This window comes from Hypanus sabinus, chromosome 17, assembly GCF_030144855.1.
Source record: "Hypanus sabinus isolate sHypSab1 chromosome 17, sHypSab1.hap1, whole genome shotgun sequence".
Classification (NCBI taxonomy): domain Eukaryota; kingdom Metazoa; phylum Chordata; class Chondrichthyes; order Myliobatiformes; family Dasyatidae; genus Hypanus; species Hypanus sabinus.
The window spans coordinates 29,722,209-29,736,863 of record NC_082722.1 but is presented as its reverse complement, the minus strand read 5'-3'; the positions used below and the strand labels follow the sequence as shown (position 1 = coordinate 29,736,863).

The window sequence follows — 14,655 nt, the reverse complement described above, 5'->3', positions numbered from 1 at the left end:
TTTACGCTGGAGCTTTCTGTGTTTCACTGATTTTCTCTGTATTGAAAGCAAAGAATTGCCGTGGCACCTATTGTTGATGATGACAATTTCAGCCTACCTGCCTAATGGCAGGAGACTTTGATTTGAAGGAGTTCCTTCATTAATAATAATAATTCTTACCCCCCCTTCCCCTCCACCCCCATTGATTTGGGTTACATGTTAGACTAACGTTGAGAGTCTTTGCCTTCTGAATGGACTACAGGGCGGAAAACTTAATTCTACTGAAGAGCAAACCAAAGCTGGTTTTAAGATTGGCCACGGGCAGTGGGGGTCTGATTGGGGCTGGAAAGCAGAGAATCTCCCCTCAGTAACAATTGTAGGGAGAGATTGTGACAAGGCTTGCAATGCTATACTGGATCTAATATTATTCCATCATCTTTTGTTCTGAGAAAAGATAATGGATAGGTTTGCAGCTGTGACAGTATTCTCACAATGTTTTGGTAAGAATGTTATCAGATTTTGTAGATTATGACTGTTATTTGCAGGACAAGAACTGATATTATTAAACTCAATGTGTATTTCTGCTAACTGATTCATCTGCCTTAAACTGATCTTGATTCCTTTGATCCTGCTCTGTAAACTGTACTACTCAGCAGATTGCCTCAATGTGGGTAACTTTTTACTTTTGTGGACAGTGTTTGTATCCTGATCTGGAAAGTTCAGTGAATGCAAACATAAAAGCCATCATCTATTAAAATCATTATATCGAAATGAAAACTACTCAAAATAATTTTCTCCATCTTCCTTAGACAATTATTCAGTCGCTGCTGAAATCCACTGGTATCCTCTGCCCCACTCTTCTACAGAAGGTCAACATGAGGGAACAGCTCACCAACACCGTATCTGACAAAATATTCAACCCCAAGAATTTTGCAAGGAGCATGATTATTGATCAAACAGGATTAGGGATCATGAACAAGCTCAGGTCTGCATATTCCTTTACCCGGGAATACAACATAAGGCTTTATTAACTAGATTTCACTAAGGAAGAAAAATTGAAGGGACTTTCATAGAACTACCCCCAATGTCCATTTTTTTAAAAAACATGAATTTAGCATGTCATTGCTCACTTTCTTTTTAAGTTTCGGAGATAAGCGCCATCTCTTTATCAACATCAGAAGATGAGAAAACATTATGAGTAAGAGGATCTGGAATTGGCCATGTGAATTTCCTCTTTGGTAGTTATTAGTGAGTTCCCCTTAATTTTTCTTTTTCTTTTAATAACTAAATGTCTCTGAGCTTAGTTCTATTTGTCCTTGTTTAATGAGAATCGGGCTATAATCAATTCCAAGAGATAAGTTATATATGAGCATTACATCAGAAATTAAAGCAAAACTGTTGGTTAAGCTTTATGTTTTGGTAATGGATCATATTAACAGATTAACAAATTGAAGTGACAGAGTTGACGTGAAGGAGTTCCTTCATTTATAATAATAATTCTTACCCCTCCCTTCCCCTTTGGGTCACATGTTAGACTAATGTTGAAAGTCTTTGCCTTCTGAATGCAATGGATGTTACTAACACAGGGCGAACTACTTCATTCTATTGAAAAGCAATCAACAGTAAATGCTGTAAAATTTGAAGTAAAAACAAAAAAATCCCTGAAATGCTCAGTAGGTCAGGCAGGAGGGAGGGAAGGGGGGGAGGAGGAGGAGAAAGAAAGAAAGAAAGAACGAGAGAGAGAGAGAGAGAGAGAGAGAGAATGAGAATAAATATTTGATCAAGTGTGATTCAAATTCTGATGAAAGGCCATCAGCTTGAATTCTCTCTCTCTATAGATCTTGCCTTTTCTGTTAAATTTCACCAGCAATTTTCCAGGATGCCTTCCTGTTTAATTACAATTAGCCCAAAAAGGAGAATCGGGAGTAGAAATGTCAAACTGCATATTTTCAGAATTTTCTGCGAGTATTAAGATGATAACCAATAAATGGTCTTTGTTCCACATTGTCACAGTGAAGTGAAGCTCCACGTCACTACTGCTTTGATCAGTCAAATTGTGGACCATGTTCTGAAGGACCTCGCAATTGCTCAACAGAAGCTTGTGAGTGTTGCTAATCAAGTAATTTATTAATTTATAATAATTACATAAGGTTCCAGAACTCTTTCTACTTGCCTCAAGATGCTCCATACTTGGATGTTCCCTTTTCTGTTAATCATGTTACTTCACTGGCGACCAGGTATTATTCTGAGTATGATAATCTGTTTTACGAAGGGTATTGACTCACTTTAGCTTTTTTAATAGATTTATATGGTAGGAAACAGGGAAAATTACATCAGGAATCTATTTATAGCCATTGTAATTTGATTTTCCAATGTATAATGGTTGGCAGATATAAACAATAAAACCCCAGATAAACTCACACCTAAAAATTTTGCATAGCTTTTAATAGAAAGCATTAAACAACTCCAGTGCACGTGGTACTGGCTTCAGCAGTGAAATCCAGTGAACAATGGAAATCATAATTAATTGTTGCATCTAGAAACAATCGTGTGCTTATTAATAAATCATTCATCCTGTTATGTAATACCTCTTTAAGTCTGAATTTGTAATTAGAAGTATCTTTCAGTTTGGACAATCCATTTACCCTTTCTAAATCTTCTCCATTTAGGCGTGTTATGTAACAAAGCCACTATGTGAAACAGACGCCAATGTCACAAGTGTAGAAACTTTGGAGGAAGAAGGCATCAGCAACAGAACTAATGTTTCATTGAATATCCCTGACGTCTTGGCTCCAATTGAGGTAGTACTTGTTAGAGCATTTTAGGGTGGATTTGAGAGTCTTGTCACATGACGATGATCTGTGACAGTCAGATTGGGAAATGGTTTCACTTGAATACCAGCTGGGTAATGGATGGGCTCTACATTTACACACGTCTTAAGTCAATTTTGTCATTATTCAGAAAATACACAAAAATAACTCAGTATTGTAACCATTCCTCCATTGTTTTGTAACAAATGGCATGAGAAGCACATCAGGCTGTTTAGAAAAAAAATACAATTACTAAAAAGGGAGGGAGAGACGGGGGAACTAGTTCTGCCATTTGTTGGTACAAATGTTTGTGTATACATCAGATCTTTGTTATTAGTAATATTATGGGATTTTTTAATGTATAAGTGTCCATAAATTGGGTATTCATAACCTGGGATGCTTGCATTGTGCTTTTCTTCCAAGACTCATCAAAGATTATGGGATCCTTATTGAGGTTGACTTACTAGACAAATATTCTTCATTGTAATAGTTTGCATAGAGTTTGGTTCATGAGCCATATTGCTTTCTTTTCATATATATAGAGTACGAAGGTCACAAGCCAGACTAGCATTTATTGACCATCTCTAATTGTCATTTAACTGAATGGCTTGTTAGATCATTTTTGTGTGGATTTGTGAGTTTATTATAAGGCTATGATTTGCCATCACAGATATGTCAATATTGAATTGAATTGAATTGTATTTCAGTTTATTGTCATTTAGAAACCACAACTGCAATGCAGTTAGAAAATGAAACAACGTTCCTCCAGAATGATATCACAAAAGCACACAACAAAACAAACTACACCAGAAAATCCACATAACGTTTGGCAATCCCCAAATCCAGAGTCCGGAGAGGCTGCTGCATATTAATATCGTGCTACCATCTTAGCGCGTTCCCCAGAAAGGAGCTCCAAACCCACCAGACAAAACAAGACTACCCAGACACACCAAGTCAGGACACCAACTCTACCACCCAACAAACCAAAAACTAAAGCTACAAGACCTACACAAAACCATATAGTTATAGTTAACATACAGTTACAACAGTGCAGGCAATACCATAATTGATAGATATGGATAAGACCAAGTATCCTTCCCCAAAAAGCAAAGTGAATCCAATATTTTTATGACAATACAGAAGCCTGATGGTTGCCAATGCATCATTAGATATATTAGTTGTCTGAATTCAAATTCCTCTTTCATCTATGTTGGAATCTGCACACATTCCTCCGGATTGTTATTCCAGCTCTCAGGACTGCTCTTCCAGTAACATAGCCATGGCCCAGATCAAGCTTTCATCCCTGCTTTCAACTCAGTGGAGTTTCAGTCTTTCCTTCTGTAGGTTTCTCATTGTCAGCCTTGTGCGTGTCAGTCTGAATGATGAACATATTCAAACCTTTCCCTGCCTTGGACAAGCATCGCAGGATTGTCATTGTGTATACTGCATGTCCTGTAATCAATCAGACACCATCAGTTAAACCCTAGGGTAACCCTATTCTCTCTTTGTATGCACACTGAAGTTTTTCTTGGATTTCAAATGTTGGGGTGGTGAATATTTAAGAACATCGAACATCACAACATAGTAATGGTCCTTCAGCCCAATATGTTCTACTGACTTTATAATCGTCTTTAAAATCAACCTACCTATCACTCCTTCAGAGCCCTTCATTTTTCTGTCATCCATGTAAGAGTTTCTTCAACATCCCTAATGTATCTGCCTCTACCACCACCCCCAGTGCATTCTATGTAAACACCACTTAGTGTAAAAAAAAACTTACTCTGACGTTCCCCCTATCCAATTACCTCAAGGTTACACCTCCTTGTATTAGCCAATTACACTCTAGCTATCCAATCTCTTATCATCCTGTACACCTCCATCAAGTCACCTTACACCCTCCTCTCCAAAAAGCCTTAGATAGCTCAATGTATCCTCATCAGCCAGGCTCTCTAATCTGGATGGCTTCCTGGTAAATTGCCTCTGCACCCTCTCTAAAGCTTACACATCCTTCCTATAATGAGCTGACCAGAACTAAACACCATAATCCAAGAACAGCGTCTTTGTCTCCGAAATTCCATCCTGTACCCTTATCTCTTGCTTGCTTAAGTGACCTGGTAGAATTAAAGGACCACAAACTCCAGGGCTGTTTAAAACAGGGGTGCTTCTTTTCCACGTGTTTATGAATTAAATCAATTCAATGTAGAAATAAATATAGCTTTATCATAAAGCTTTGGCGTAACTTTGACATCATCCTACTAAGACTGCTAACATGAGGCTTTAAATTGATACTACACTTCTCAGAGGGCAAATGTGAAGCAAGTTGGTAAAAATATGTTGCCAGGTCAATTACACTTGATCTGAATTTGGATGTATTTAAGCCAGTTTTAATTCAGTATCAGTCCCTGGTATTGTGTTCTGATCAGAATATTCACTGTATCAAAATTACAGGGAAGCATGCGCAGCTTTTAATTGTACATTATTAAATCTGGATCCCGCTGTCGATAAAATATAGTGCAGATCACCCAGCATTTCTCTCCGTAGATCCCAGATACATCAGGAAGGACATGAGCAGTAATGGCTACCTGAACATGCCCCTCCAAAATCCTGATGTGGAAATAAGTTACAGGTGTTGCATTATCACTAAATCCTGGAACCCCTCCTGTACCAGCTCTTGTGGAAGCATCCTCTCTAAACATATGACAATGTTTCAAGTTTGCCACTCCCTCTCAAAGGTTTTAGCATCAGGCACTAAATGTTGGTCTTACTCATGGTGCTTAGATTCCAAAAATAAATAAAGAAAATGAATATGAAAATTAACAAATGTAATGTCTTTTCTATAGAGTCTCTCTCTACTTCGTAGGAAGACAATACACGCTAATAGAAACAGGCCAACCACACTTTTGAAAAGTAAGTCATAATGATAATATTTGTTGAAAAATAGAGATTTGATGATATTTTTCATTTCCTAGTGAGAAACTAGTCACTGTTTGCAATACAGTTCAAAGAGAACTCTTTGGTGTAAACCCTGAGCCCAATCCTTCCTCATGGTTGAAGTCTGTGACTGAATTGTGCTGTTTACAACTTTGCTGCCATAGATGACCTTCTATTTACACAGATGCCACCATCTCTGTAGTATGGCCCTTCTTTACCTCCTTCACCTTGTGCTGTTGAAACCCTTGTCCAAATTTGTAAATAATTTACAAAAGCCTTAGGACAACTACAAAGGGCAGTTTAGTGGTACCGACATTAACTGGGACACAATCCATGTGAATGCTATAGAGGGCACAGGGTTCCAAATCTGCAGTCAGGAAATCTATTTTTGCCAGTATTACACAAGCCCAACAAGATGGAGAGTCGGACCATGTACAAAGTTTGTAGTTCAAGGTTTACCTGCAGTGAAGGGCACTGGATAAGTGGAGGAGGAATCAGTGGGAGAACATTTAAACGTGATTCTGAGCAAAATTTAGTTAGGCTTAACCTTGTTATGGTAAAGGAAAATGATAAATTGATCTAAGTTGTAGTGAGACCAATTTGACCAAGCTGAGAATTAATTTAGCAATAATTAAGTGGAAACATATACCTGAATGTAAATTGGTCTCAGAGCAGTGGAAAGCACTTAAGAAAAGTTTTAATGTAAACAAACGCCTACAATAATAAGGGAGAGAACATCAAATCTTACAGCCCCACATAAATAAGTAGAAATTAGGAGAAGGGAGAATAGTGGGAAAAAAGTGCAGCTTGTGAAAATCAAAAGTTGCAGATGTTGTAAACCTGAAGTAAAGGAGAAATGTCGGAAACTCTCAGCAGGCCAGGCAGCGAAATAGTTGGTGTTTCAGGTCAAACGCCTTGGCAATTCTGCTGAAATAATTCTCTCTCCATAGATTCTGCCTGCTTTTTGAGTGTTTCCATTATTTTCTGTTATAAAAAAAGAAGCGTGCATCAAATACCATGAACTTTAGTGCTGCACAAACTCTAGAAATGCATCAGAGGTGAAAAAAGAAACTAGGAAAGCAAAGGGTGTGATGAAAAAAATTTGTCAAGTGGTATATTCAGTAGCAAAGAAAACCAGAAGCATATGAAAATCAAGAGGAGGGTTTGTTAAAGGTCAAGAAGTTGACTGACCTGTTGAGGCAGAGGATGTGGTTAAAGTATTTGACTACGAACCTCCTCAGATAACAAGGCCAAATTATGGACATGATATGTGAACAGGCATTTGGGAGACCGAGACCAGTGGAAAGGATGGAGACAGATTTATTGACTAATGCAGGCATATCCTACCAGATAAATATCTGCATGCCTTCTCTTTGCCCCTCACCATTACACATCCCCACTCAAGCCGTAACAATTGGGGGAGCTGGGCTGAGCTGAGCAAAGCCCAGAGCAATGAGCAGGCTCAATCATTTATTCAGTGGGTCAGTGAGACTGGCCAGCGGCTGCTCCTTCTGCACTCGTGTACGCTGAGGAAAAGAATCACTGCCTTCACACAGTGACTGTCTTCACAAAAGAAAGGAAGGAGACAAATTTTGAAAGTAACCAGAGGAGATTTGTGAAGTTGCAGTAAGAGTCTCCATAATTTGTATCCTTGCTTCTTATAATAGCTTGAAATAAATTTCATTTCAGGTCTGGAAAGTTATCCATTTTTATTCCCTTAGCATTTATGTTTTTATTATTTTTATTCCGTGCAATATTACATCCTGATTCACTTCAATGGTGCAGAGAATTGAAGGGCTACTAATGCTGTAGAGTTGTAGGCTGTAGGCTGAAATGATAAACCAAGAAATTACAGGTCAATTAAACTTTGATCAGGAGAAAATGATAGGAATCTGCTCTGAGTGATCAAAAAGGAAGAGCATATCTGACCAACCCAATTGATTTACTTCCTCAAAAAGTGCTCTAGGAAAGTACATTAGAGCAGTGCCTTTGTGCACAGTTTTTTCCACACAGCTTTTGACAAGATGTCATGAGATAGACTGGCCAGTGTAGGAAAAGCCCATGGGATCTACAGGAGAGTTGCAAGTTAAATCCACAAATGGCAGAGTGGCTGGAAACAAAGGTGGATGGTTGGTAGATGTTTTGTCTTTTGAAGATTGTCACCAATGATAGTCCCCAAGGTTCAAAATACTGTTTCTAGATCTTTGCAATGTGTAATAAATAGCATAATATTGAGTGATGTGGAGGAAATGAGGAAAGTTGGTGGTCATCCATAGCTCCTTATAGGTTGCAGGACATGTCAATTAAGTGCTTTCCTCCATTAGTCACTTTAGATTTAATATAAGAAACAACATTATTGACTGAAAAATGCTCAAGTACTCTATGTAATTCTCATTACCAGTGATTCTAAAGGAGGCGCTTAATACCAGTAATGGCAATTTTACCAATAAGGAAAGTTTGGATAAGTTGGGCTTGTTTTCTTTTAAACAGGAAATTGAGACAAGACTTAACTAAGATCATTAAAACTATGAGGAACCTGGATGGAGTAAGAAGGAAGGAGCCATTCCTTCTAGCAGAGAGGGGGGAGAATCAAAAAGCGCAGATTTAAAGTCATTGGTAGAAGTGAGATCAGGAAATGAAATATCATCTCGAGAGTGGTAGAGGTCTGGAACTCGTTGGAGGTGCAAGCAGAAACCTTCAGCACGCTTAAAGTAGTCGGATGTGGATTTGAAGAGCTATGAGCCACAGGGCGACAGATCTGCTGCTGGGTAACGTTATCAACCAATGAGTCAAATTGTCCTCTTGGCTGTTGCACATTTTCTCTGGGGCCGTTATCCTGGGAGGAAGATTTGCTAGAGCTACTTGGCAGGGAAGCGAGTCCCTGAGCAGAAAAGAAGCAGAATTTGAGAAGGTTGGATCACTTAACTGTGGTCAGCGAATGCAACTTTCGTTGTCAGGACACCCAGGAGCATGACAACAGAGAGAGAGAGAGAAGTCTGGTGGTTTCAACTGCATTTATTTCAATGCAAGCATTTAACAGGCAAGGTGAACAACCATGGATTGGCTCAGGGAACTGGGATGTTATAGCCATAACAGAAACCTTCCTGAGAGAAGGGTTGGACTCACAATTCAGTATACTGGGGTAGTGATACTATAGGTGTTACAGAGGGGCAGGTAAGAGGAGGGGAATGGGATTGCCTTTTTATGAGGGAGAACAGAGCAACAGTTCTTGGAAAGAGTATTCCTGGGTCCAGTCCAGTTATATGGATAGAACTTAGAAACAAGAAGTAAATGAACTGTATTATAGGACACCTCTCCCACCCCCCAAAGTCAGTGGGAATTGGAAGAATCAGATATGTAGGGGTATTGCAGATAGCTGAAAGACCAATGGTATTTATGGGAGATATTAACTTCATTAATATTAACTGGGTCACTCATAATGCAAGGGGTTTGAACTAGGTGGAATTTATTAAATATATTCAAGAAAGTTTCCTTAATCAATGTTATAGAGGTCCTACTAGACAGGGTGCAACACTGGACCTTCTTTGAGGGAATAAGACCGTAAGGTATAGGAGCAGAATTTGACCATTTGGCTCATCAAGTCTGCTCCACCATTCAATCATGGCTGATCCCTTTTTCCAGTCCTCAACCCCACCCCGTAACCTTTGATGCCAAGTGCAATCAAGCACGAGGTAGAGCAAGTGACTGAGGTGTTAGTGGGGGAAGACTTCTAACTGCGGCCATAGGTTTTACAGTAGATATAGAGGAAGATGGAAATGGTCCATAAGTTAAGGTCTTCAATTGGAGCAGGGCCAATTTTGGAGGTACTAGGAAGGAACTTGAAAAGGTTGATTGGGTGAGACTGTTTGCAGGCAAGTTGGAATGATTTTAAGAGTGAGATATCAGGAGTTCAGGGGCAACAGATTCCCTTTATGGTGAAGGGAAAGGCTGGAAAGTTCAGGGAACTTCAGTTGACAAAAATATTGAGACCCTGGTCAGGAAAATGGAGGCTTTCATTCAGCAGTCATAATCAAGCAAACTCCTCAAAGTATAAGAAGCAGAGGAGTACACTTGGGAAATCAAGAGGGCAAGATGGATCTGGCAGGAAAAGTTGAGGACAATCCCAAGAGATCCTCCAGGTATATTAAAATATGGGTAGAGAGAGAATAGGTTCCCTTAAGGATTGGCTTGGGTGTCTCTGTGTGGCACCCAGAGATGGGTGATATTTTTCAGGCAAATGAGTTGCAATGTCTTGGACCATATACAAATTACCAAGGAGGAGAACTCCTGGTCTTAAGGTAAATAAATCCCTAAAGCCTCATCAAGTACATGCCCAGACCTTGCAGGAAAACAAGGGAAGAAACAGAGAGAGGTATTTGCATCACCATTAGCCGTAGGTGAGGCTCTGAGACTAGAGGCAGGCAAATGTTATACTTTTACTTAAGATGGGCAGCCAAGATAAACCATCATTCACTAAGATTGAGTTTAGTGTTGCTTGACATGCCACATATTGATTTAAGAAAAAGGTTTTCCTGACCGCATTTCAAGAAGTCTGCACCATCCAAAGCCACCTCCTGCCCTGGTGGTTGGATGAAACACACAATTGTGAACGGCACCATGAGGACCCCGGCCCAAAGGAAGTGAACATCTGGAGAAGGGAAGAAGATTAAAACAGGACAAAGAGCTACTTGTTCACCACTGAAGTAATTATTTTCTCTTCCTCAGGCATCTCAGACATAGAGGTAGAGAGGCTGACGGAAGAAGAACCTGCTGCAACCCCGACAGAGTTACTGACAGTCGGTGTGTATTCTGCCAAGTCACGCCCAGCCTCCACAGAAACAAGTGCTGTAAACGGCACCAGTACTGAGAATGCTTTCACAGACAGCCTAGCCGATCTGCCGACACAGGGGACGAGACTGCAGCACCGCACCCGGGAGAGACCGAGACCAAACCGCACCAGGAAGCTGCCTCCTTCCAAGCCTTCAGTAAGTACCCAGAGACAAGTTAACAACGTAGCAAAAGGTTATTCAACCAATCCACTAAACTTCTTGCCAGTAATTTATTTATACCTGATCTCCTCTAACAGAAAGAACTCAATGGCTGCCTCTTCCTCTTGCTCCCCTCCTATTGTAAAATGAGGCGTGCATTCAGAACCCTGTGGATGAGGCTGCAGCACTCATACTGTTTCCTAATTTTAGGATAAACTTGTGTCTCCGTTCGCCACAGCAGACAGGATTTCCGAGCAGCCAACCATTTCAATTCCACTTCCTATTCCTATGCTGATATGTCTGCCCACAGCCACCCACCCCCCAACAATGAGGCCAAGCATAGGTTGGAGGAGCAGCACTTCATATTCTGTCTGAGTAGTTTCCAACCTGATGGCATGAATGTCGATTTCTCGAATTTTCAGTAACACTCCCCTCAGTTCCACCACCACCCCACTTCTGCTTTCATTCATTCTAGTGGCTTTCTTACCTTACCTCTTCTCTTCCCCTCCCTCACCCTGACGAGCTGTCCATCTCTCTGTGTTTCCCCACTTCCTTTCCTTTATTCCATGATCCATTGTCCTCTCCTATCAGATTCCTCCTTGTTTAGCCCTTTATCTCTTCCAACTATCACCTCCCAGCTTCCTATCATTCCCCTCCCCCCACCCCACCCACCCTCTTCACTCTCACCAGGCCTAACCTTTCACCTCCTTCATGTTCTGGCTTCTGTTCCCTTCCGTTCCGGTCTTGATGAAGTCTCTTGGCCTGAAACATCAACAGTTTATTTCCCTTCAGAAATGCTGCCCGACCTGCTGAGTTTCCGCTGCACTTAGAGAGAATTGAATAAGATCTCCAGCACCTACAGAACTTCTTGTGTCTCGTTGAAGACTACGGAGCTTACCAAAGGAGAGTTCTTAGTGATTTTCTGGATTTTCCAAATAATTCTGGGATAATCCTTTAACGTGTGCTGTCCACTGACAGGAGAGCACAAAGGAACGTTGTGTGTGAGTGTGAGTAGTTCCTGCTGCTTCTCCCCTTGAAAAAAGGTCATGAAATATCATTGCAAAATCACCACAGCAGTCACAAACTGCCAGGAACTAGCAAACTGCTGTGCTTAAACCACATATTTTAGTGTCCACTGGATATATTTAAATTTTCCTGGGGTATTCACTGAAGTAAATGAAGAAGACCTCAAATTATAGAGTATTTAGCTAATTGTGATGAGTGCAGTGGGGAAAAAATTAAAATCCGATAGGTACTGATTTTGCCTCGCTAATAACTGAGCTGATAAATATTTGTTGTATTTCATCATGGTCAATGTAAGTATTCTTGTGCGCAGTCTTAGTTTAACAAATTGCTATCCTGATACACTGTGTAATCACAAGATTAGGAATTAATTCTTTCTGCTAATTTGATAAAATGCCTTTAATAATAGAAGAGTCCAGTTGCCAGAAAAGTATTAGATTTAATGATGAATACAGTTTTGAATCGGATCATGAACCAGTGGTAGTCTTGGTGGCATTTTCTTAAAATAATATCTACACTTTTAACAGCAGAGTACTGTTATATTAGGTGGTGTTGGGTGCTGAAAACTAAGAAATTGTTTCATTTTTTTGCAATATCCCTGGAATAATTTGAGTTCCCAGACACATAGCAGAGAGGAAAATGCTGCTTTTGTCACATTCCTTTCTTCATTGGAGGGAACTTGGTTGTTTAACGTGGTAAAGGAAAGTCAGAACAATGGGTCCAAAAGCTGTCCCTTGGGTGTCATAATGTCAAAAGTAATATCATCAATACTGTTTCCCTTCCAGACCATAATACCAGAGTCTGTCTCGGTCTGGAACACACAGAGTTAATAACAGTTTCCAGCCAGTGCAGAGCAAACCAGGGCATGTTTTCTTGTCTAGTCTCTCCCCATGACAGAGTCTGCACTAAATGTTTGTCTCAATATCAGGACACTAATGTATACATGGCAGAGGCAAAGTGAAACTTGCAGCAATAGAAATAGGCAAACAAGAGAGAATCTGCAGATGCTGGAAATCCAAGCAACACACACAAAATGCAGGAGGAACTCAGCAGGCCAGGCAGCATCTGTGGGAAAAAGTACAGTCAACGTTTCGGGCAGAGACCTTTCGGCAAGACTGGGCACAAGCTTTAGAGTCTGAGTTTTGTAGAGAAGATCTTGACAATACTACTACTACTACGTCGACTCAGGCCTAGGGGGCCGGCGTCGGGCACGATGACGGACTCAACACTCCTCCCTCTCCCTCATCAGTTCATCTACATTAGCCACGCCGCTATCTTCTAGGACCGTGTTGACCATAGTCTTGGGTTCATCCTCCCATGCTTGGGCTCCCATGTGATGACTAGGCTGGCAGGTAGCTCAGGGTGGCGTAGACCGTGTCCCGCCAGTTGCAGTCTTCTCGATGTTAGTAGTGAGCATCGGTAGGTCGTCATAGAGCTCAGCGTCCGTCATGTGCTGTTGCCAACTCACGTCAAGAGCCATCCAGAGCTTTTGGACAATACAGAGAGATAAATATTTGATTATTTAGACATTCCCCCCATAAAAAAAACTCCCTACCCTCAACAATCAGAGAGTGAGGGTGGTGATATTATTCTAGGTGTCTCTGCTGTTTCTTCTCCTTCCCCTCCCCCAAAAGCGTGAGGGGTAAGAGGTAGGTGATGGCTTTCAGGTGAAAGGGCTACAGAGAAAGGAAGCATGGTGGAGAGTGGGGTATAAAATATTTTCCAAAAACACATCACCAACAACTTCATATCAACATCAGCTTTTAATTCAGCCTCAAAGTTTGTAGGTTGTCCTGCCAAGAGAGATTAAATAGTTTGGGCCTACATTGGGAGAAAGTTTTGTGTTGGTGCACGTGGGACACAGTGAGTAACTGCAAGTTAAGACGTGGGTCATTTAAAACTGAGGTATACAGAAATTTCTTCTCACAGAGGATGGTGAATCACTGGAATCTTCTGCTCTGGCTAGTGGTGGAAACTCAATCAATAGAGCCAAGGTAGATAAATATTTGATGGATCGAAGAAGAGAGTGGATGGAAGGTCAGCATAGGTCAGTCATGATCACGATACAGTGGGACAGGTTTGTAGAATCTGATGACCACTTCTATTTTCCTGTGTCATTGGGTACAGCTGTAGATTTCACATCCATTCCTCATGGGTACATGAGAAGATCACAATACTGAACCAAGGCAAGAAATATTTCACATACAGTCCATCTCCTGATGTTGTGGATCAAGGAGATGTGTCCAGCTATCTTCTAAACAGGCTGAAAACCATGTTCGTATTGCTTGATCTTACCTCCCACATCTCACATTCCAGACTTTAAAGTTTAAAATGGGATTGCTAGCTTAATACTGACAGAACAAAAATTTATCTACTTCCATGGTTCCATTATGGAGTTGCCTTTGATTCATTTTTTCCCAATCATTCCTAACACTTGAAAAAAATGGCCATCATATTGGACTGAGGGGTATGGACCTTTACTAATAACCTCAACGTTAACTATGTGTGCTGCATACTAAGTTAACTCTCATTGTAAGTCGTTCCACAGTCCTTTAATTGTAGTAGGAGTTTATCAATCAGATTTAAAATTGGCTCTTTCTGAGGTAGGGCTTCGAGAACGATGCTGGGTTGTGCACTCAATGAGTCCTGTTTGTACATGGCACAGGTGAAATCTGTAGACCAGGAAAAGGGAGAGAACACAACCAAGCTGGATGATGGACTGGAAGAATTCTTCAGGAATAAGACAGTATGTGAGGAAACCAGGTACTGTGTGTGCTGAACCTTTGGGTAATTTGACAAGCAGCTGAATGACAAGTTCTCTGACTTGCAGTATGTAAATAGTGGCCAAGCTCGCTATCCGGTTTCTGTCTTGCACTGCTGTTCATGCTTATGACACAGCCGGCCAGCTACTGCTTATTGCTGCG

At 40.7% G+C, this 14,655-nt stretch overlaps 1 protein-coding gene across 1 annotated transcript in view; it reads left to right on the top strand.

Annotated features, from left to right (window-relative positions):
• carmil2 (capping protein regulator and myosin 1 linker 2) overlaps positions 1-14,655 on the top strand; it is a 159,450-nt gene that overhangs the window by 110,406 nt on the left and 34,389 nt on the right. Inside the window, exons 27-32 of the mRNA XM_059992767.1 lie at positions 789-964; positions 1,993-2,080; positions 2,649-2,780; positions 5,630-5,696; positions 10,446-10,705; positions 14,397-14,494. Coding sequence (XP_059848750.1) covers positions 789-964; positions 1,993-2,080; positions 2,649-2,780; positions 5,630-5,696; positions 10,446-10,705; positions 14,397-14,494 — 821 coding nt within the window. The remainder of the gene's footprint in view (positions 1-788; positions 965-1,992; positions 2,081-2,648; positions 2,781-5,629; positions 5,697-10,445; positions 10,706-14,396; positions 14,495-14,655) is intronic.